This window comes from Engraulis encrasicolus, chromosome 21 (assembly GCF_034702125.1).
Source record: "Engraulis encrasicolus isolate BLACKSEA-1 chromosome 21, IST_EnEncr_1.0, whole genome shotgun sequence".
Classification (NCBI taxonomy): domain Eukaryota; kingdom Metazoa; phylum Chordata; class Actinopteri; order Clupeiformes; family Engraulidae; genus Engraulis; species Engraulis encrasicolus.
The window spans coordinates 46,382,363-46,404,862 of NC_085877.1; the positions used below are offsets into that span (position 1 = coordinate 46,382,363).

The window sequence follows — 22,500 nt, forward strand, 5'->3', positions numbered from 1 at the left end:
TTAAAGGGAAACTCCTGCCAATTTCAATGTGCTGTTGTATTGCTCACGCTACCCTTGACTTGTCAGTACCCTGTGATGCCGCATTTTTTCGCTCAGCCCTTTCCGAGATATGAGCTAATGGGGGCAACTTTTGTTTACATTTTTATTTATTCCCAAAAACATCCAAAAGGTTATGCAACATCAGCAGACAGCTAGCAAACAGCGACACCGTTTGGGAAAATATTTGGAGTAGGCCTATGCTATTTTTTTAAAAGATGTAAACAAAAGTTGCCCCCATTAGAATAGCTGACATCTCGGAAAGGCCTAGACCAAAAACTAGCATAAAACCACAGATACACGGCGGGCACACGTGTGTCCCACAAGGACCTAAGTTGACACATTTGCGTGTCTATCTTATTCAGTGATAAGTAGGTCGTACCTAGCCAGGCCGTGCCCTCCTAGTGGCGCAACACCTGCAGCATTGCTACTAGTCAGGTCAAGAGCAATTCAAGTACATTCTGAGTTCCTGAAAAATTGGGAACTCCAAAGCAAGCAAACCAAGGGAGGTGGGTCAACCGTGCATTTTTGGAAATGTTAATTGTTATGCTCTTGGTCAGACCAAGTCTCGAATAGATATGAAAGTCGATGATAACCAGGCTAGGTCGTACCCAGCATGCTGAATATGTAGTCGTAAGGACGCCTTATTTAGCATGCCTGCTCAATGTTTTCAGTCATACTGTACGTAGGAGGTTATATTTTCATAGAAGTAGATGCGTGCACATCCCACTTGACAGGACAATAAAAGCAATAAAGGTAAGAGGTAAAAAGAAAATAAAGTCCGCAACACTGTTTGTCTTCTGTGAAATTTCATAGCAAGAGCGTGACGTTTCGACCCTCAGGGCTTCATCAGGCAAAGTCTCGTTGCACACCAGCTATTCAATTTCACAGAAGACAAGCTGTGTTGACTTTATTCCTTTTTTGGTAACATTTTATTTTAGGGATACATCTATTAGCACTAATACATACAATGTGCCTGTATAAGTAACTTATAAGGCATACAAAGCAAAATCAAACATTTGTTAGGCATGTAGTCGCAAATGTCTTTTTCATGCACAATAAGAGATTTGTTACCAATTTAACCTTAGTAAGGACCTAGTAGGCCTTAGCGTTTGCTTAGTACATGCCTTACAAGTTACTTATGCAGGCATTAACATTGTACGTATTAGTGCTTATAGATGTATCCCTAACATAAAGTGTTCCCCCTTTTTTTACGTAGGATGTTATATACCATGTATGTGTAACCTTCTCTGTCATAAGTGGGTACTATTTAATTACTGTGTATGCCTGTCCTTTTCAGTCCTTATTAGTAGACCCTATTTACTATACCGGCCTATTCTTTTCAGTCAATAGTTGGCCTTATGTGCTTTATCATGTGGGTTTGAAAAGCATGCTTTACTTTTGGGATAATCGCTTGGTGATAAGGATCGGATTATATTTTGGAAAGCTTTAAGCTTGTCAAAAATCAATATACAAAATTTAAAAACTTAAATTATTCAAGGATTTTAACCATCAGATGTACTATACACAAAAGCGCGTGCACACACACACGCACAAACACACACACGTACACACACACACACACACACACACACACACACACACACACACACACACACACACACACACACACACACACACACACACACACACACACACACGCTATTATTATTACATTTATTGGAAAAATAGAAGAAAAATACCCAAACCCGAGCAATTGTACTGTATTGCCGTGGGGATCAGCTCACATGTCAAAACGTGTGAAAGCGTGTCATAGGAGGGGATGCTCTCTCCCTGACCCCGACACACACACACACACACACACACACACACACACACACACACACACACACACACACACACACACACACACACACACACACACACACACACACACACACACACACACACACACACACACACATACACACACACACACTTTGGCTGCTTGTGACACCCCCCCCCTCTCTCTCTTCGTCTGAGAGAGCTGTGCTCCTAAGACCATAGAGCATGACATTACCCTCTCTCTCTCTCTCTCTCTCTCTCTCTCTCTCTCTCTCTCTCTCTCTCTCTCTCTCTCTCTCTCATTTTCTCTCTCTCTCTCTCCCTCTCTCTTTCTTTCCCTCTCTCTGCCTTGATAAGTCCATTGAGCATGTCATTACTCTCTCTCTCTCTCTCTCTCTCTCTCTCTCTCTCTCTCTCTCGTTTTCTCTCTATCTCTCCCTCTCTCTTTCTCTCTCTCTCTCTCTGCCTTGATAAGTCCATTGAGCATGACTTTACTCTCTCTCTCTCTCTCTCTCTCTCTCTCCCTCTCTCTCTCTCTCTCTCTCTCTCTCTCTCTCTCTCTCTCTCTCTCTCTCTATCTCACACACACACACACACACACACACACACACACACACACACACACACACACACACTCACTCTACTAAGACCATGGAGCATGACATTGCTATGGATTTAGTTCTTCAGGGGGAAAGCATGGATGCATCAGAGGGGTTTGGGGATGGGAGCGAGGAGTGATGTCAGGCGTAAGATGAGAGGTGGTGGGTTAGAAGAGGGAGGGTTACAGTACATAGAGCCTATGGGGGTAGGCGTTTGGGGGGGGGTTACAGACACGCACACACACACACACACATAGACACACACACACTCGCAACGTAATCACACATACGAAAGCGCACAATACTTTCACACACACTATTAGACAACATACACACACAGGCACTCTCACAAAGACACACACACACACACACACACACACACACACACACACACACACACACACACACACACACACACACACACACACACACACACACACACACACACACACACACACACACACACACACACACACACACACACACACAAACAGGCACTCTCACAAAGACATCTCAACACTCAATTGGTTTTCATGCTCTGTCTCTCTATGCGATAGCCGCGTCCCAGGGAAAGATAGCTCGCATCGTAATTAGGCTTAAATCGGTCATTAACACTCATAATACACTTCCAAACTCACTAGCCATCCCCTTCTCCTCCGCGCTCGGTGACATCTCAGCCTTGTGTTGTGCATATTCGGTGCATATAACAATTTAGATGAGGCGGCCCATTGTTCTCTTTTTAATGTAGACCAGTGATTTTCAACCTATGGGCCGGGGCCCTGAAGGTATTCCAAGTGGGCCTGGAAATAATTTTCTAAAAATTATAATCACATTTTGGTGTGTGTTGCTGTTGATTTATTTGAGGTTTATTCGTAATTGGGTCAGAGGTGGGCCCCGAACATTTGTGACAGTGGACTGAGCTAATTGTATATAGTAGAGTAGAGTAGAGTACTTTTATTGATCCCGAAGGAAATGAAGGTGTCTGTCAGCTTACATAAATACACAAATCCAAACATACACAAAGAACTTATACACATAAATGCACATTACAGTAAAAGTATATCGCCACACACGCTCTCTCTCTCTCTCTCTCTCTCTCTCTCTCTCTCTCTCTCTCTCTCTCTCTCTCTCTCTCTCTCTCTCTCTCTCTCTCTCTCTCTCTCTCTATCTCTCTCACATACATACACACATCCTCTCTCTCTCTCTCTCTCTCTCTCTCTCTCTCTCTCACCCCTTCCCCCCAAAACACACATATTGTCACACACCACACACACACACACACACACACACACACACACACACACACACACACACACACACATTTGAGGGGCTGGTCTATGTCAATAATGCCTGGGCAGTTTTTCATCCCCAGCCCAGCCCTGTAGCGTATTCACCAGTTCACTAGTTGCTCTCTGCTTCGCACTTGCATGACTTGCTAGCTGTCTAGAGAACTGGGGAGTCATATGGGGGTAAATGGGGGTTTGTGAAAGAGGTTTGGGTTTTTTTTTGTTCGTCATGGTATTGCGTAACATTAGGCTGTGTGCAGTCGCCCTGTAAAAATGATCAGATTATAATTCCTTGAATATAGAATAACGTGGTGTGAAATAAAATGTCACGACTAAGCCGAATTGAGCTGGGAGCCAGTGAGATTATTTAGGATGTTTTGGTGAGCATGCTGTGAGGAAAAATCATTACAGAGAAACACTGAAGAGGCTTTTTTCTTCGCAGTGGACTCATGAAACTTACAATTTGAGATGGAAACTTCATGTTTACAGGGCTGCTGACAGCTTTGGCTGGGCCCGGGACAAAATGCATCTGAAATGGCCCCAAATCTAAGCAATACAATGTAATGAGGATCCAATTATGGGCCCTCTCTGTCTGGGCCCAGGACAAGTGACCCCTTTGTATTTTTTTTACTATGTATGGATGCTATTGAAGTAGAGACCACCCACTTGTTCTACCAACTGGACTTCTGTCTGCAACACTCAAATCTCTGGACCGTCTCTCTAAAGCAGGGTTTCCCAAACATTTGTTCCCTGTGCACCACCTTGTACATTTCAATGTGGTTCGCGCACCCCCTGAGCGAATATTTTGGTGTGCTGATGGCCACGCAAGTATGGATTCACTGCTCGGAAGCATCCAGACCCTCCGAAGGGGGGAATGATGGGAAAAGTTTGAAAAAACACTGATCTATTGCATTTGATTTTTCTACTTAAACCTGCATTTGGTCTTACGTCTCCTGCCCCCCCTTCTCTCTCCTCCTGATATCAGGTCAAGCGTTGGCTCTGAGGAGTCTGCTGCGAGATGATGAAAGCTTCACCGCTTACCTGAGAGACGAGCTGGCTGTACCTCCATCTGTTCTCCCCCGTTTACTGCAGACGGGTGTACGCCTCAATACGGTGAGTCTTTTGGTGTGTGTGTGTGTGCATGTGGGTGTGTGTGTGCGTGTGCGTGTGCGTGTGCGTGTGCGTGTGTGTGTGCGTGTGTGTGTGTGCGCGTGTGTGCAGTGCACATGCATGTTTGTGACGGCCGTGGCCGCGTGCGTGTGAGTGAAACAGAAAGAGAGCGAGAGAGAGAGAGAGAGAGAGAGAGAGAGAGAGAGAGAGAGAGAGAGAGAGAGAGAGAGAGAGAGAGAATGCACACATACATGTCCTGCATGATGAGACTGCAGGCCTTGTGTGTGTTGCTTATTTGAAACCATTGTGACTCATAATCATCAAGTCATCACCAGTGGACACACTTTTGGCAGCATTGTTTCTGCGTTAGGGAACAGATGACAATGGTTTGTGTTCATTGTGTGTGTGTGTGTGTGTGTGTGTGTGTGTGTGTGTGTGTGTGTGTGTGTGTGTGTGTGTGTGTGTGTGTGTGTGTGTGTGTGTGTGTGTGTGTGTGTGTGTGTGTGTGTGTGTGTGTGTGTGCGTGTCTGTGTTTGTGTTTGTGTTTGTGTGCGTGTGCCTGTGCGTGTCTGTGTGCTTGTGGGCACGTCTGTATGTTCGTTTGTGTGTTTGTGTGTACACGTATGTGTGTTCATTTGTGTGTGTGTGTGTGTGTGTGAGTGCATGCATCCGTGCATGTGTGCGTGTGTGCTTGTGCATGTGTGTGTGCTTGCATATGTATGTGTGTGCATTTATGAGTGGCTGCCTAGTGTGTGTACTGTGTAGTGTGTGTGCTCAGCTATGCAGTGCTGCAATTGAGCTCTCCAGCATGGCATTATACAACACTGGACAGTGACATTTAAATTTGCATAAATCCATAGGCATGTGGGGCCACAGGTATGCCAGCGAGCAGATGGTGCCATTCACAGAGGCATACGGTCTCATTGTATAACAGCGATGCACAGGGAAGCTGTCAATGGGGGGGGAAAGGGGTCAGTTGTCCTGGGCCCTGGGAGAAGCGGTGGCCCAGAATTGGGTTCCCATTACATTGTATTGGGTAGGGGGGGGCCCTTTCAGATGACTTCGTCCCGGGCCCAGAAAAAGCTGTCAGCGGCCCTGATAGTGATGCAATAGCATTTGCATACTGTCATTTGACTATTAACCAGATGCCTTTCATATCTGATGATCAGGCCGGTGTTATGCAGATTTGTACTGTATATGCAAATAGCACAATTAAACTTCAAGCATGATCATTAAATATCTCGAGATGTGCTAATCATCTGACTGAGGGATTGATGTATGGAATGAATGAATGGATGTATGGATGTATGGATGTATGGATGGATGGATGGATGGATGGATGGATGGATGGATGGATGGATGAATGAATGAATAAATGAATGAAAGGTAAAATGAATGAATGTTAGATCGATCGCTCTACGAAAATTATTTAAAAAGCGTTTTTTCTCTACATGACCCTAAACCAGTTTCGTCAACTTAATTTAATGGGGTTTTTTGTTTACTTGTGATGATAAATTCCTCTCTGTGTCTCTTTCCCTTCTTCTCCCTCTCTCCCTCCTCCTCTGAGTTATTGTAGGTACCAGGGCTTGACATTAACTTTTTCACCCACCGGCCACTGTGGCTAGTGGTTTTCCCAAGTCACTAGCCATTCAGGTATTCCACTAGCTACAGATTTTATATCGTTTTTTTTCTCCTTTATCATGATGGTGTACGTCTAACCTCAGAAGATGAGGTGCTAAAGCAAGATGAGTGTACAGCTTTCTACGTGGAAGTATATCAAACAAATAGAAACTGAGGTACTGAGCTTTTTCTTGACTTTAAATACGAACAATTGATACACAAGGGGCAAACAACAGAAAATAGGCTACTATGAAGCGTACGTCATACCGCAGAAAAAGCTGATGGCCAAATTGGCTAGAGACATTGGAAATGTTACTAGCCACAGCCAAGTTTTACCAGCATTTGGCCGGTTGGCACGTGCCAGTGTCAAGCCCTGGTAGGTACTCTTACCTCTGCCTCTTATCATCATCTCTCCCTCTTCCTCCCTAATGCTGTATGTAGACCAGATATGACCTACGCCAGTGTTTCTCAACTGGTGGGTCGCGACCCAAAAGTGGGTCGCAGAGCCGTGGTGTAAAAAAAACGTAATTCTTAAAAAAAAAAAAAAAATTTAAATCATCAGCTTTTCCTGCAACTATTAACACTTTTATTTTGATAGGCGATTGAACGTGTGTCATCTGTCGTCATAGATAAAATCAGAATGTTTATGCGAGATAGTAGCGTGCAGCAACCATTCATCAACCAGTCATTCGAGTATCGCTAAAAAAATTGGATCGCGACCGAATGAGAGTGGAAAATGGTGGGTCCCAAGACTGTTCCAGTTGAGAACCACTGACCTACGCGACTCAGGTAGCCGAGGTCGCTGAGGAAGTTTCGCCACTTCAGTTCACTTTATACGCTCTGGACGAGACATTGACATAATTGATAATTGATAATCACATAACGGCTCTGACTTGACTTATATTATATATATATATATAATATTGGCTTGACTTAAATTGTTGAAATTCACTTTGGTCGCTCAGGTCGCTTCGTTCCTGGCGTATTCGCGTTGGTAGCTTTATTAGCCGGCCCTCCATAGAGAAATAATGATCCCGTTGATCAGGTTGCGTAGGTCGTGCTTGGTATACACCAGTGTTTCTCAAACTTTTTCAGACCGAGGACCACTTTTTCCCCCCCAAAAGATATCGGGGACCACCTGTCAACTGAATTGGCAGTTGAGGGATGCTAATTTGACACTGCTAATTTTTATGCAGATCACTTACTTTTTATTCACATTATAAGCCTGTCTTATTGTGTTGAAAACATGAAAATGATACAAATATAGCCTACTGCTAGCTTGTTGGAAAAGTAAAAATCCCCTCGCGGACCACCTGAGCTCTGTGGCGGACCACTAGTGGTCCCCGGACCACACTTTGAGAATCACTGGTATACACATATGTAGCTTATAACCAGAGAGAGTAGAGAGAGAGAGGTTCCATTGGCCCATTGTTTCTGGGTTCTATTATTGCAAGGGGGAGGTGGATGAAATCCCCCTTTAGGCAGACCTAGGCAGACCTAAGGACTGTTCTATTCAATGCTAGGAGAATTATGACGCGCCCCTTTAGGCAGACCGGAACCTGGTCACGTTAGGTGCCCATAGCAACCTATTACGATGACATATCTCTATATACTTAAAGAATCTCTGTTATAACTCTTTCCCTCTGCACATCCCCGCAGGTCCCTCAGCTGTCCAGGGAAACGGACCTGAGGTCGGCGCTCTGCAGCGGTCCTGAGCTGGGTCGGTACCTGGAGTTTGGCTCGGAGGCGGACCGGGTCACCTTCCAGAACCTCACCTGCTCCCTGTCAGACGCCCAGCTGCAGCGGACCAGGCAGGTGTTCCAACAGAACCTGGACCCCAGAAAGCTCCTGCAAAGTGTGAGTTGTTTGTGAACACATATACTAGACAATACCCGAATAGGCCTAGTTTAATATGAAGAACTCTGAAAAACAAAGTTTTTCCAAGCTTGAATGTTTGATACAGTGCTACACTGGCACTTTTAGACAATACACATAATGAGAGGGAGGGGGAGAGAAGGACAAAACAAACAAAAAAAACGAAAACGGCTCCCAAAAAAAATCCCAAAACGGCTCCTATTGCGGAGCCGGTTCCCGTCGTTCACTTCAAAGAGCCGGTTCTTAGAGCCGGTTCGTTCGCGACCAACACATCACTACTCAATATCACATTCAATTTTGCAACCCAGTCAAAGCACAAGACCAGTAGGACAATATTATTCTCTCTTGCAGCTATCAGTGTATCGCTCTGTAGTTGGCCTAGGTTTTGTCAATATCGTTAAGTTGTATTGTACATAGGTGCTCTGAGAATATCGATACATCTACTTTTTCATTGAGTTTACCCTTTCCCCTGTGTGAGCTGTCTTTGTGAAGGACCCACGGCGATACAAAGTAGCTCTAGATACCCAGTCAATGATGAAGTCTTTCTACATCATCTCATACTTTCTTGTCCATTCATTGACAACGATGCCTTCTTCCTCTCTGTCTCTCTCTCTCTCTCTCCCTCATACTTATGTTCCGTGCTGTGTTGTCTCTCCAATGACATTGTTGGCCTTCCTTAAAAAAAAGATGATCATTCAGTGACTGACTGCAATGATAATTTTGTTTATCTCTGCATTTGGCTTCAATATTGCTTCCGTTTCTCCCGTTCCATCCACCCCCTTGACAACTTAACTCCCTCTTTCCCCTCTCTGACTCGCCTCTCTGATTACTTCTTGGTTTGTTTTTTTCTGTCCTCCAGCCACTCACCACACCACCCACTGTTTCTGAATTCATGTTCATTGACATTTACTCTCGAATTTAATGAAAAAAAAAGTGTCTGCAACTGCAAAGTAAGGAGAGGCAAGACAACGCAGAGAGAAAGAGAGCGACATGGCCAACAAAAATTGCCTCACTACTTTAAATCCAGACAATTGCATTCCGGGCAGACAGTCTCACAGACATAGCGAAATAGCATTGACTACAGAATGAGACACGCAACATTTGCTTTAAAAAAAACATAAAAAGTAAAAAAAAACCCACATAATCTCATCAGCGGCACTCCATATTTGAATACAAAAGCTACTTACTGAGGAATTAGGCCGCAGTGAAGCAGACTGGGGACCTAAGGGGATGCTTAAGTTGGAGCATCCTCCTCACACGGTAGGAATGACTTGAATAACAAGCTTATTGTACTGCAGCACACGGTGGGTGAGACAGAGGCAGAAAACAGTAATAGTAGTGGATACACACAGCAGGGTTGACTAGCCTGGCCTCTGAAACCGTGTGTGTGTGTGTGTGTGTGTGTGTGTGTGCGTGCGTGCGTGCGTGTGTGTGTGTGTGTGCGTGCGCGTGCGTGTGCATTTGTGCGTGCCTGTGTGTTTTCGTGTCCATTTGTGTCCACCTGCGTTAGCATGAATGTAGGGATGTGTGTGTGTGTGTCTGTGTGTGTGTCTGTGTCTGTGTGCATGTGTGTATGTACTGTATGTGTGCACTCATGACACGTGTGACTGTGAGTGTGTGTGTGTGTGTGTGTGTGTGTGTGTGTGTGTGTGTCTGTGTCTGTGTGCATGTGTGTATGTACTGTATGTGTGCGTTCATGACACGTGTGTGTGTGTGTGTGTGCGTGTGACTGTGAGTGTGTGTGTGTGTGTGTCTGTGTGCGTGTGTGTGTGTGTGTGTGTGTGTGTGTGTGTCTGTGTCTGTGTGCATGTGTGTATGTACTGTATGTGTGCGTTCATGACACGTGTGTGTGTGTGCGTGTGACTGTGAGTGTGTGTGTGTGTCTGTGCTTGTGTGTGTATGTGTGCGTGCATGTGCGTGTGTGTGTCCATGTGTCTGTGCGCGTGTGTGTATGTGTGCGTGCATGTGCGTGTGTGTGTGTCCATGTGTCTGTGCGTGTGTGTGTCTGTGTGTGCGTGTATGTGTGTATGTATGACCACCCACACTGCCTCCCCCTAGATCTAATATTGCATCATATGAATGATGACCCTGTCGCTGGGTCTTAATTACTCTGCCATGCTGACAGCATGTACTGCACTGTACTATACTGTACAGCCGAGGTCCATTAGCACATGAGATAAGCACAGGGAGCTGGGGACTAGAGCATGACACGGGAGTGGATTTTCACTCCCGTCCCATCCCGGTCCCAGAAAAAAAATCCCATCCCATCCCGTCCCGGAGTGGAGTAAAAGAAACAAATCCCATCCCGTCCCGTCCTGAAAAGAATGTCTCCCAATCCTGCCCACTCCCACTCAAAATCAATCCCACTCCCATTTCATAGGCTTTTTTAATGAAAAAATAAGCAAGCATTCCCGCTCTCATTCATTTTTATTCCCGCTCCTGCCCGCTCCCATTCATCTTTATTCCCGCTCCTGCCCGCTCCCGTTCATCTTTAAAATTTTGACTCCCTTTCCGCGGGAATCCCGCAGGACACGCGGGACCCACAGGAATTCCTGAAAAATGTCATCCTCTACTGGGGACCACCCACACTTCCTCCTCCTAGATCTAATAGAGCTTGAAAGTCCCGCCCTTTAGTTCCGCATTTTACGGGACCTAAGCTGACCATCTAACAACATGGTAGAGAGTAAATATCTTCTGATCTCAGTCATTACATTCGCTGGGCTACGAATATGTTGTTTAAAAGGCTAGATAAAGATTATTCATGCAGAAGTATCAATGTTTTGTTCCGAGGCCGTCTGCATGAAAAATGTGAATAAACACAGCTTTCTAAAAAGTGTAGGGGTTCGTACGAAAAATGTAACAAAAATATCAGAAACGACATATGTGGAGCTCGTGGCACAACTCGGAGGAGATCGAAATATCATTTTAATACCGCCATTGGATTACATGCTACGATTTTCGGCTAAAAACGCTGTTGAGGTCCCATGAAATCGGGGGAAGTGACGTCACTTTCGAGCTCTATATTCCATCATATGAATGATGACCCTGTCGCGGGGTCTTAAAGGGACAGTTTGGTCAATTTTAACATGCAGTTGTATTGCTCACGCTACCCTTGACTTGTCAGTACCTGGTGATGCCACATTTTTCGGCTCAGCCCTTTCCGAGATATGAGCAATTCTAATGGGGGCAGCGTTTGTTTACATTTTTTAAAAATGAAACATAGGCCAACTCCAAATATTTTCCCAAAAGGTACTGCTGTTTGCTAGTTGTCTGCTGATGTTTTATAACCTTTTGGATGTTTTTGGGAATAAATAAAAATATTTTTTTGAAATGTAAACAAAGAGCTGCCCCAATTACAATGACCAGAATCTCGGAAATGGCTGAAGGCACTGACAGGTCCAGGGTAGTGTGAGCATTACAACTGCATGTTGAAATTGACCAAACTGTCCCTTTAATTACTCTGCTGTGGTGACTGCATGCACTGCACTGTACTTACAGTACAGCGAGCCCATTCTCCGGGAAAAATCGGGGGGCACTCGCCATTCCGACATAGCACCATTCCGACATGACGCCATTGCGACATCCCGTCATTCCGACATTTTGGTATCACCATTCCGACAATTTAATGTCACCATTCCGACACTTGTGGGGAGCTGTCCATGGTCATGGTGCGAGAGATCGCTCGTGCGTCGGCAGCAATCCCCCCCCTCCTTTTTCTTATAGGTAAAAAAAAATAATGATCCCCACCAGCGCAGGATATTTTTTGGGAGAGAGACTGCTCGTGCGTCTTAACACTTGACCACGGTGAAAAGTGAAAAGCTGCCGAAAATAAAAAGCACAAAAGTGACACTGACAAAGTACAATGTGGTGCCGCTACGATATAGCCTCATTTTTCGTAGTTGGGCAACGCACGCTGTCGTCGAGAGTGGGTGAGAGAGAGTGAGAGAGAGAGAGACCACCCGAGCAGCGTGCGTGCATTCAGGGAGGGGAGCGCTGTCGTTGTGTCAGCTTCATGCCATCTCTCCCTTCCTCCAACATTATCCCTAACCTTAACCCTAAACCTAACCCTAACCAACCTTAACCCTAACCCTAAACTTAACCCTAAACTTAACGTAAATCACTTGTTTGAAATGTTTGATTACCTTCGTTTCCAGTTAGCCTTCAGTCGGGCTTGTTTGTTGACGTCCGTCCGAAGTGTTCTGCCCCCCAGAACCAAACTACCCCAATTGTCAGTCCCCCCTTTCATCGCCCAACCACGAGAAAAGAGGTTATTCGTAAAGGCACCACGAGGCTTAAAGTGGATTTTTTTCTGTTTTTCTCATTAAGACTTCACGTTTGGCTCGAGTTACTGTTGGTACAGCAGAGGTCCATTAGCACATGAGATAAGCACAGGGAGCTGGGGACCCACTGCAAAGTGCAGTCTTAGACAGGGCCACTGACTGTTTTCGCAGGGCCCAAGCCAAAGTCATCTGAAAGCTTTTCTCAGATGCTTTCCCCTCGCTCAAATTCTTCTTTTTTATGTTTATTTTATTTTATTATTATTATCATTTTACCTTATATTTTATCTTAATGCTTTAAATGTTCTTTGACTCTAATATAATTCCTTCATTCTTCCATGTTTCCTTTCTTTTTTTGCATTTGTTTATCTTGTGAAGCACATTGAGTTGCACCTGTGTATGAAATGCACTATACAAATAAACTTGCCTTGCCTTGCCTTGAGAGGGCCCCCAGCCCAATACAGTCAATGTAATGGGAACTCAATTCTGGGGGCCCCTACCTGCACATGTGGAGCATAAATGCTGGCAGCATGTGCTGTACTGTACTGTACAGCTGAGGTCCATTAGCACATGAGATAAGCACAGGGAGCTGGGGACGCACTGTAAAGTGCGGTTGTAACGGCGCTAAGTCGGGCACTGAAAAACAACCAGTTCAGGCGCCAGGCAGGCCTAGAATCCTGCCACTTGATCAACACAGCTTCCGTCAGCGATAAAACAATAACACAAAATAAACAGACAGTAAACCAAAGATGCAAGCCACACGTCTTTATCAACAACTCAAAACACAAAATAGACGTGCATTCAATAACAATTACTCTTAACAAAAATACAAAACTAGCTGAGCCAGTTCCACAACAAAACCAAATACGTCGGCTACAACAGCTCACTCGTCAGTGAGAATAGGCCTTTAACCCCAAACAGAGAACCAAAACTAAACCCAAAGTCATCAGTGTGTGTGTATGAAGGCGAAAAGAAAAGGTTAAGAGTGTTTGAACGATGTAGAGTAGCAGTGCGTTATGTGCGTGTGTGCTTAGACAGGGTCGCTGACTGTTTTCGCAGCGAGTCATCAGGGTGTCTCCACAATGTACTGGAAACTGTATGGTTTGCTGTTATTATTAGAAACAAATAGTTATTACTCTGAAATAACTATGAAATAACTATGAAATTAACATGAAATTACCACCTTATTAGCGATCCGTAAAGTAAAGTCTTACCGGTACATTATCACAGGAGATAAGCACAGGTTAGCTGGGGACCCGCTGTAAAGTGGGGTCTTAGACAGGGCCGCTGACTGTTTTCGCAGGGCCCTGGACAAAGTCATTTAAAAAGGGCCCCCAGCCCAATACATACAATGTAATGGGGACTCAATTCTGGGGCCCCTACCTGCACATGTGGAGCATAAATGCTGACAGCATGTACTGTACTGTACAGCAGAGGGCCATTAAGGGCCAAAACATACCAAGGCGGAAAGGAACGGTCGCAGGACGAACGCGGTCTTTCTGCTTGGTTTCGGCCGGCGTGTTTTTCTCTGCCTTTCACACTGACAGCGTCTGCGTGCGCGGCCAGTCCTGTTGAAAACCCTCCTCACAGCCAAAGCTAGCATGTTACTCTGCCATTCATTTGAATAAGACACCGCCGGTCGCCGGCGTGAAAAATACGATGGAGTTCTATTTTCCAAATGCAGCGCGGCGCGGAGCGGAGCCGGCTCCCGCGCCGCTGACGCTCGACTACCGCCGGTTGGTGTGTAAGGACAGATATGTTTCAATGTATTTTCACCGACGCCGGTAAAAAACTAGGCCGTTCCGCGACGCTTTACCGCCCTGGTGTGTAAGACCCCTAAAGCGGCGTACACACACAACGCTAGCTTTTCGCTTGCTCGCCTTCTCGCCACTCTTTCATGGAACGTTCGCCGAAAGTTCCCGCGGCTTTAACTGCCAATGGACAGCCGAGAAGTACCGAACTCTGCATTCCAATTGGTTACTCGCTTACTCGCCTCGCTCGAAGATAAAATATTTTCAACTCGGGATTCGCCCACATCGCATCGCTTGTACAGTACACTACTCGCCTACTCGCCTGCTAGTCTCGCTGGAACCTATTGACATTCTATTGAGTTCATTCGCTGAGCCAGTAACTAGCAGCGACGTGTGTGTACGGCCCTTAACACAGGACATAAGCATAAGCTTTATCTGATTTGGATGTAGCTATGTTTCCCTTCTTTTAACTTTAATTTTTCTATTATTCCCTGGGTTGCCCTTTTGTGCTTGGCCTTTTCTATCAATTTGCACCTTAAAACGCAACACATCTCTTACGTGATACAGCATCCTTGTATCCTTGTAGCCAGGGCTTGCCCTCATAGTGATGCAACAGCTTCAGCGTTGCTACCAATCAGGTCAAGAGCAATGCAAGTACTTTCTGAGCTCCCGCAAAATCGGGAACTCCTCCCACTTTGTTGATAGGCAATCAATAATTAGCAAACCAAGGGAGGCCGTTTGGGAAATGCTGTTTAGGAAATGTTAATTGTTCTGCTCTTGGTCAGACCAAGTCTCGAAGAGATTTGAAAGTCGATGATAATCAGGCTAGTATCCTTGTGCACTGTTATGATATGTTTGTGGTTGCTTACGATGTAGTATTTGTCTGCTGTACTGTTCTGTGCTGTGCCATGTGCCCTACTAGTCTGTTGAACATTGTCCACCCCTGCACTGATACAACATCCTTGTATCCTTGTGCACTGTTATGATATATTTGTGGTTGCTTACGATGTAGTATTTGTCAGCTGTGCTGTGCCGTGCTGTGCCGTTCTGTACTGTGCTGTGCTGTGCTGTGCCGTGACGTGCCGTGCCGTGCCATGCCGTTGTGCTGTGCTGTGCTGTGCTGTGCCGTGCCGTGCCGTGCCGTGCCGTGCCGTGCTGTGCGGTGCGGTGCGGTGCGGAGCTGTGCTGTGCTGTGCTGTGCTGTGCCGTGCAGTGCCGTGCCGTGCCGTGCCGTGCCGTGCCGTGCCGTGCCGTGCCATGCTGTGCCGTGCTGTGCCGTTCTGTACTGTGCTGTGCTGTGCCATGCTGTGCTAGTCTGTTGAACATTGTCCACCCGTGCGCTGCTCTGTGTCCCTGGAGGTCCAGATGTGACCGTGTTAGCAGTGACCCCGGAGCAATGCTAAATTTATAAAGCCGAAACCCTGCATCTCCACCTCTGTAGTGGTACACTCCTTACTTATCCTCTCGTGGGTTGTTGTGGGGGTGGAGGGGGTGCTGAGCACTCAAGTAAGGAGGAGGAGGAAGAAGAGGAAGAGGAGGAGGAAGAGGAAGGAAAGGTCAAGGAGGAGGAGGAGGAGAAGGAAGAAGAGGAAAAAGGATGATGGGGAGGATTTGAATGAGGAGGAAGAGAAGGAGGACGAGGGGAAGGATGATGAGGAGGAGGAGGAGGAGGAGGAGAGTTTTTTTTGTTATTCTACTTAGCGAGAGAGTGCACTGGGTTGGGTGGAGGAAGAGGAAGAGGAAGAGGGGGAGGAATAGTAGTGACCCCTGAGCAAAGCTAAGTTCGTTAAGTCGAAACCAAACCCTGCTTTTCCTCTGGCGGGTTGTTGTGTCAGGGTTGGTAGAGGAAGAGGAGGAGGAGGAAGAGGAGGAGGAGGAGGAAGAGGAGGAGGTGGGGGTAACAGAGCTTCCTCTGGTGGGTTGTTGTGGCAGGGTTAGTGGAGGAGGAGGAGGAGGAGGAGGAGGAGGTGGGGGTAACAGAGCATCCTCTGGTGGGTTGTTGTGGCAGGGTGAGTGGAGGAGGAGGAAGAAGAGGAAGAGGAGGAGGAGGAGGAGGTAACAGAGCATCCTCTGGTGGGTTGTTGTGGCAGGGTTAGTGGAGGAGGAGGAGGAGGAGGAGGAGGAGGTGGGGGTAACAGAGCATCCTCTGGTGGGTTGTTGTGACAGGGTTAGTGGAGGAGGAGGAAGAAGAGGAAGAGGAGGAGGAGGAGGAGGTAACAGAGCTTCTGTGTGATTCTACTTTGAGAGAGAGAGTGCACTGGGCCTTTGGTTTCATAAATAAATTATGACAACACAAGGTCAGGGATAGAGGGGTGGCGAAGAGAGAGAGAGAGAGAGAGAGAGAGAGAGAGAGAGAGAGAGAGAGAGAGAGAGAGAGAGAGAGAAAGAGAGAGAGAGAGAGAGAAATGGGGAAAGAAAGGAGAGAGAGAGAGAAAGAGAGATAGAGCAACAGAGACCGAGACAGAGAGTGGAAAATAGAGAAAAACAAGATAAGAGAAGAAAGAAGTAGAGAAATAGAGAGAGATCGGGGTTACAGAGGGGGGCAAGAAAGAAGAGAGAGAGAGAGAGAGAGAGAGAGAGAGAGAGAGCAACAGAGACAGAGGCCGAGAGTGGAGCATAGAGAAAAAGAAGAGAAGAACTGAGTAGAGAAATAGAGGGACGGGGTTATACAGGGGAGAAAGAAAGGAGAAAGGGAAGAGAGAGAGAGAGAGAGAGAGAGAGAGAGAGAGAGAGAGAGAGAGAGAGAGAGAGAGAGAGAGAGAGAGAGAGAGAGCAACCAACAGAGACAGAGGCCGAGAGTGGAAAATAGAGAAAAAGAAGAGAAGAGATAGAGAGATGGGATTATAGGGGGGGCTAAATAAAGGAGAGAGTGAGGGGGAGAGAGAGAGAGAGAGAGAGAGAGAGAGAGAGAGAGAGAGAGAGAGAGAGAGAGAGAGAGAGAAAGGAAGGAGAGAGAGGGAGAGAGAGAAAGAAAGGGGAGAGAGAGAGAGGGAGAGAGAGAAAGGAAGGAGAGAGAGAGGGAAAGGAGGGAGAGAAAAGGAGAGGGGAAGGAAGGAGAGAAAAGGAGAGGGAAAGGAAGGAGATAGAGAGGGAGAGGGAAAGGAAGGAGAGAGAGAGGGAAAGGAGGGAGAGAAAAGGAGAGGGGAAGGAAGGAGAGAGATAGAGGGAAAGGAAGGGGGAGAGAGATAGAGGGAAAGGAAGAGAGAGAGAGAGAGAGAGAGGAAGGAGAGAGAGAGAAAGAAAGGGGAGAGAGAGAGAGAGGGAAAGGAAGGAGAGAGAGGGAGAGAGAAAGAAAGAAAGTGGAGAGAGAGGGAGAGGGAAAGGAAGGAGATAGAGAGGGAGAGGGAAAGGAAGGAGAGAGATGGAGAGGGAAAGGAAGGATGACATTTGAGCAACCTAAGCCCATGGGGTTTGCCTGCCTAAAGTGCTACATGTGGCAGAAAAAAACACACGAGAGGAGAGGGGGAAAATAAATGCGGAAAAGTTCTATAGCCTCGAGCAAAACGAAAAATGGGGTAAAAACAGAACAGCACTCTGTGTTCTTAAGCCCTGCCATGAAAAGAGCCGTAGCAAAACTCTCAGAGAGAGAGAGAGAGAGAGAGAGAGAGAGAGAGATAGAGAGAGAGAGAGAGAGAGAGAGAGAGACAGAGACAGAGACAGAGACAGAGACAGAGAGAGAGAGAGAGAGAGGACACGGTTATGCAGAGAACAGAAAGCAGAAGGGATTTGAAGAAATAGAGAAGGAGTACGGATGACATTTGAACGACCTTAGTAACCTAACAAAAAGAACAGCGAGGGAAAACGGAGGGGAAGGGAGATGAGGATGCAGGAGACAGTGGGAAGTGGAAACCAGAGCTGGGGTGAATTTCTCAAAACCAAAGTTGCTTACTACATTAGTTACTTTGTTGCTTTCAATGCATTTTCCCATTGGCAACTACCGAAGTTGCTAACAGGGTAACAACTTCCCTTTTGAGAAACTCACCCCTGGACTGACCATCTGGCATAGTGGCCATTTCTCGGTAGGCCCCGCACCCTTGTGGGCCCCTTTTTTCAGAAATGTACAAAAAAGATCGTTTTACATATCTGAAAATAGGGGCCCATGAATGCAGGGGGCCCGTGACTCAGTTCTGCGCCGTTAACCCTGTAAAACCCAAATATAGAAAAACACCCCCCAAACATTTTTCAACCATTAAGATGTTGTTGTAGGAGGCCTTTGACGCTGAAAATGAAGTGTTTTTTAAAAAATATATGTTTTTGTAAGTTTTTATGGAAATGTTGTAATATTGCAACGTTGGGCTCAATGGAGAGCAGAATCTCCTGCATTTGCACTCATTGTCTGATGCAAAATGCAAAAATTGTTGTGATTCTGCAACAGTGGGTCTTACAGGGTTAATTATGATGGGGGCCCCTTTCAGCCAAAGTGCCCGGGCCCTATTTCTCCCCCCGTCCAGCCCTGGTGGAGAATAAGTATAGAAAGAGTATAGAAGAGTGGAGAGAGGAAAGAGAGAGGAGAGAGAGGAAAGAGAAAGGGATTGAGTGCAGCATTAAGACGTCATTTGTCAGCAGTGCTTGACCCTGTTTCCGATGGAGGGCTGAGGCTCTAGTCCAGTGTTTCTCAAACTTTTTCAGACTGCAGACCACTTTGTCCCCCTAAAAATGTTCAGGGACCACCGGTCAACCGAATTCACAGTTGATGGATGCTAATTTGACACTGCTAATTTTGAGGCAGATCACTTACTTTTTATTCACATTTACAAGCCTGTCTTATTGTGGTGAACATAAAACTGTCTCTGTCTCTGAGATGCAGAATTCCCCTTGCGGACCACCTGAACTATGTCGTGGACCACCAGTGGTCCCCGGACCATACTTTGAGAATCACTGCGCTAGTCTAATCTCTTTGGGGTGCATTAAAAAAAGAAATGGGATTGGAGATAGCAGATCAGCAGCCCTGTTCTCTTGTGTAGTTTTACTGTGACAAAAACAACTATCTATGCCATGCATCTTGAAAGCGTGAAGTGAAAGCCCATTTCTGTCAGAACCATTCCAGTGAAGAATCACAGATAAGAATATGAATGAAATTTCTTTTATTGAAATTATGAATTACATTTGGTGGTATAGCTCTGTTCGGAGGAACCCCCCTATTTCCATGAGCAGCATGGAAGAGCATGAGTCAGGGGGCAGCAGCAGTTTAGGGAATTCTCATCCAGCAGGACAGGGTGAGAGATAACCCCCCATGAACAGAGCCAAGTGACGTGACAAGAGAACATGTCACATCATACACAACAAGGTGGAGCAGGGGAGGCGGTGGGGAGCAAAAACCGAGCAGCATACAGCTGAGAGGAAGTGGATAGAATTTAAAAGGTGTGCCGCAGCTGTGTAGCCAATCACTGGGAAGACAGATAATCAGCTGAGGAAATGCACCTGGATCAATTAGGAGTGAATGAGAGGGCGGCAAGCTTCTTGACTACCATGGCCTGGCCAGCACTGACGTTAGAACTTTAATTTGGGAAACTCCAACTCCCGTTGTCAATGTGCACAGCACTCCACAGCACACAAGTGATGGACTGCACAATGCACACAACAAAAATCCATGTATGGCAGTGTGGCGGGATGGCACCATGCTCATGGTACCTCAGTCATGGAGGAGGAGTACTGGTTAATTGCTCCCCCCAACAACCTGGCGGCATAGGCGTAGCCATGGGTGGGCCTGGGCCCGCCCACTTGACATCCAGGCCCACCCCATTCACACTCAACAGTCAACTGTTGCCCCATTGAACTATAATTAATGGCATAGCACTGAGCGATAATTAATCATTTTGTCAAAAGTCTGGTTCATCTAACTTTAATGAAAAAAAAGCCTGGTTCATCTTCTGTGATTTCGATGATTTCAATTTCAAAGTATCATTTTTGGGCGCGGTATTATAATATCTACCTACACGCTTTCGGGTTGGGCCCGTCCGATTTTTTCTGGGCTCACCTGTTTTACTATTTCTGCCTACGCCCCTGCCTGGCGGGTTCGGAGACGAACCGGCAATTTTGGGGGACAAGTCTGATGCACTAACCGCTTACCATTGACTGCCCTATCAAGCATTAGAGTGCACCACCATTCACAATGATGTGATGTCTGGGTCCTTAAAATAATTCTGCAGAATTGAAACTTGTTGTGGAACCCCCTCTTATTCTAGAATGTTAAAATAATGTTACAATATTACCCTGAGAGCTGTGGGGGTATTTGTGTGTTGTTGTCTTGAGTGTTTTCACAATGGCCTGGATGAAATACAAAAACACCCAGAAAAATCACATCACCAAAAGAACAAATATCAGTTGTTCAAAATGTGTAATGGGGTGATTGGACGATGGGTCCACCAATGGCTTCCATTATCAGACAATAGCCCTCAATATGGGTCTGCAGAGTGCTATAAAAGAGGACCATATTATTCTGTGTGGAGTGCAAAAAATGCTGTCAAGGTGTGTTGACTCATCCTCCCTAAAAAAATCACAAGGCAGATTTTTATTCTCACTTCTCCAGAACTTTGAGCTTGGTGTTGGAGAGATGGTCAAATCTGTTGTTGTTTTACAGCTATTGCTACAGTACTTACTTACTTACTTACGCCAACTTTGGGCATAGGCCACGAACAAGTGCTCTCCAGTCATTTCGATCCTGGGCCATCTTTTCCAGTTGTCCCCATGTATAGCCAGACCTCTTCACATCTGCATCTAGGTCGCGACGCCAGCTGTTTCTTGGCCTTCCCCTCTTCCTTCTTCCTTGTGGATTCCAGAAGAGGGCCTGTCTTGTGGTGTTTGTTACAGGTTTGCGAAGGGTATGGCCAACCCACTTCCATCGCCTCTGGCTATAGCTACAGTAGGCCTGGGTGATTTACCTTGTTCATCTGTGAACCAAAAATGACTCATCATGCTAATCAGCTAATCATTTTTGGGGGCCGGTGCTCGAGGACGGAGCTGAGGGAATATGTGGAGCTTCTGGTTGCCTTTAGAGGCTACGTTATGTTGGGGTATTGCCACATGTTTAGTCGTCACGCATTTCTAGATAATCATGTCAACATGGACCACAAAACATTGTGAAAAAAAATCCACAAAAACATTCAAAAAGGGCGTTTTATGTTCAGTAGGGCAAAGGGGCAGGTGCTTGAGCACCATCTCATCCCTATCTGTCTATGATGCTAATAAAATGACAAACTCTTCAAACAAATGGTGATAATATTATCTATGCTCAGATAAGTGCAAGGTAACGTTGAGGATACTGAATATTTGTTTGGTTTAGTTAGATGAAATGGAAAATGAAACAAACAAACAAAAAGATACAAAAAAAAAACTTCACTGAGCTCATCAATGTATCCAGTTGTTCAGAATGTATAATGTGGTGAGATTGTCAAGAGTCTCCAATCTGTTGATGTCAATGGGTATTCCCTTGGGTCCTCAAAGTGCTGTAAAAAGGACCATCTTCTGTATAGAGTGCTAAAATTACTGTCAAAATGTGTTGGATCATCCTCCCTAAAAGCAACAAGTCTCAATATCTCTCTCTCTCACGCTCTCTCTCTCTCTCTCTCTCTCTCTCTCTCTCTCTCTCTCTCTCTCGTACATCTCTAGTGGAGTTAGAAACTGAAGTGTCAAAATTCGCCCTGCCCCGCAATTCAATTTGCAGTCACTATGGGCAGCTGCCCTAGCAATCATGCTAGGGCATTACATTTTTTTTTTTTTTTACAGTTTTTCTCAATTGGTTTTGTACATTTCTCTCAACAGAATAATGATTCTCAAAATTCTTTGTTTAATTGTGACTTCCTGGTGTTACCTGTGCACATGGTCAAATCAGTTTCTCATTGTTTTCGGCATATAGCAAAGGCTCTCGTCCACCATGCCATGGCTGTGTACAATTCTCAGTGATTTCGTACATTATCATTGCTTTTGTCATATCACTCTAAAAGCTTTGAACTTCAAAATACCAAGAGACCAGAATGTAGCCAGTTGCTCAGAATTGGTAATGTGGTGAACATGCAGACTACGAGTCTCCAATCTGTGCATCTGAATGGTCTCTGGCTGGCACTATTTCACTTTGGCTTCCATTATCCGGCAATAACACTCAATAGGGGTCTTCAGAGGCCTGTTAGAGAGGGCTGGAGTGCTAAAATCGCTGTACAAATGT

General features: G+C 45.8%; 1 protein-coding gene across 1 annotated transcript in view; it reads left to right on the top strand.

Moving 5' to 3' along the window:
- LOC134437447 (phospholipid-transporting ATPase ABCA1-like) overlaps positions 1 to 22,500 on the top strand; it is a 633,180-nt gene that overhangs the window by 64,292 nt on the left and 546,388 nt on the right. Inside the window, exons 6-7 of the mRNA XM_063186937.1 lie at positions 4,692 to 4,819; positions 8,096 to 8,293. Coding sequence (XP_063043007.1) covers positions 4,692 to 4,819; positions 8,096 to 8,293 — 326 coding nt within the window. The remainder of the gene's footprint in view (positions 1 to 4,691; positions 4,820 to 8,095; positions 8,294 to 22,500) is intronic.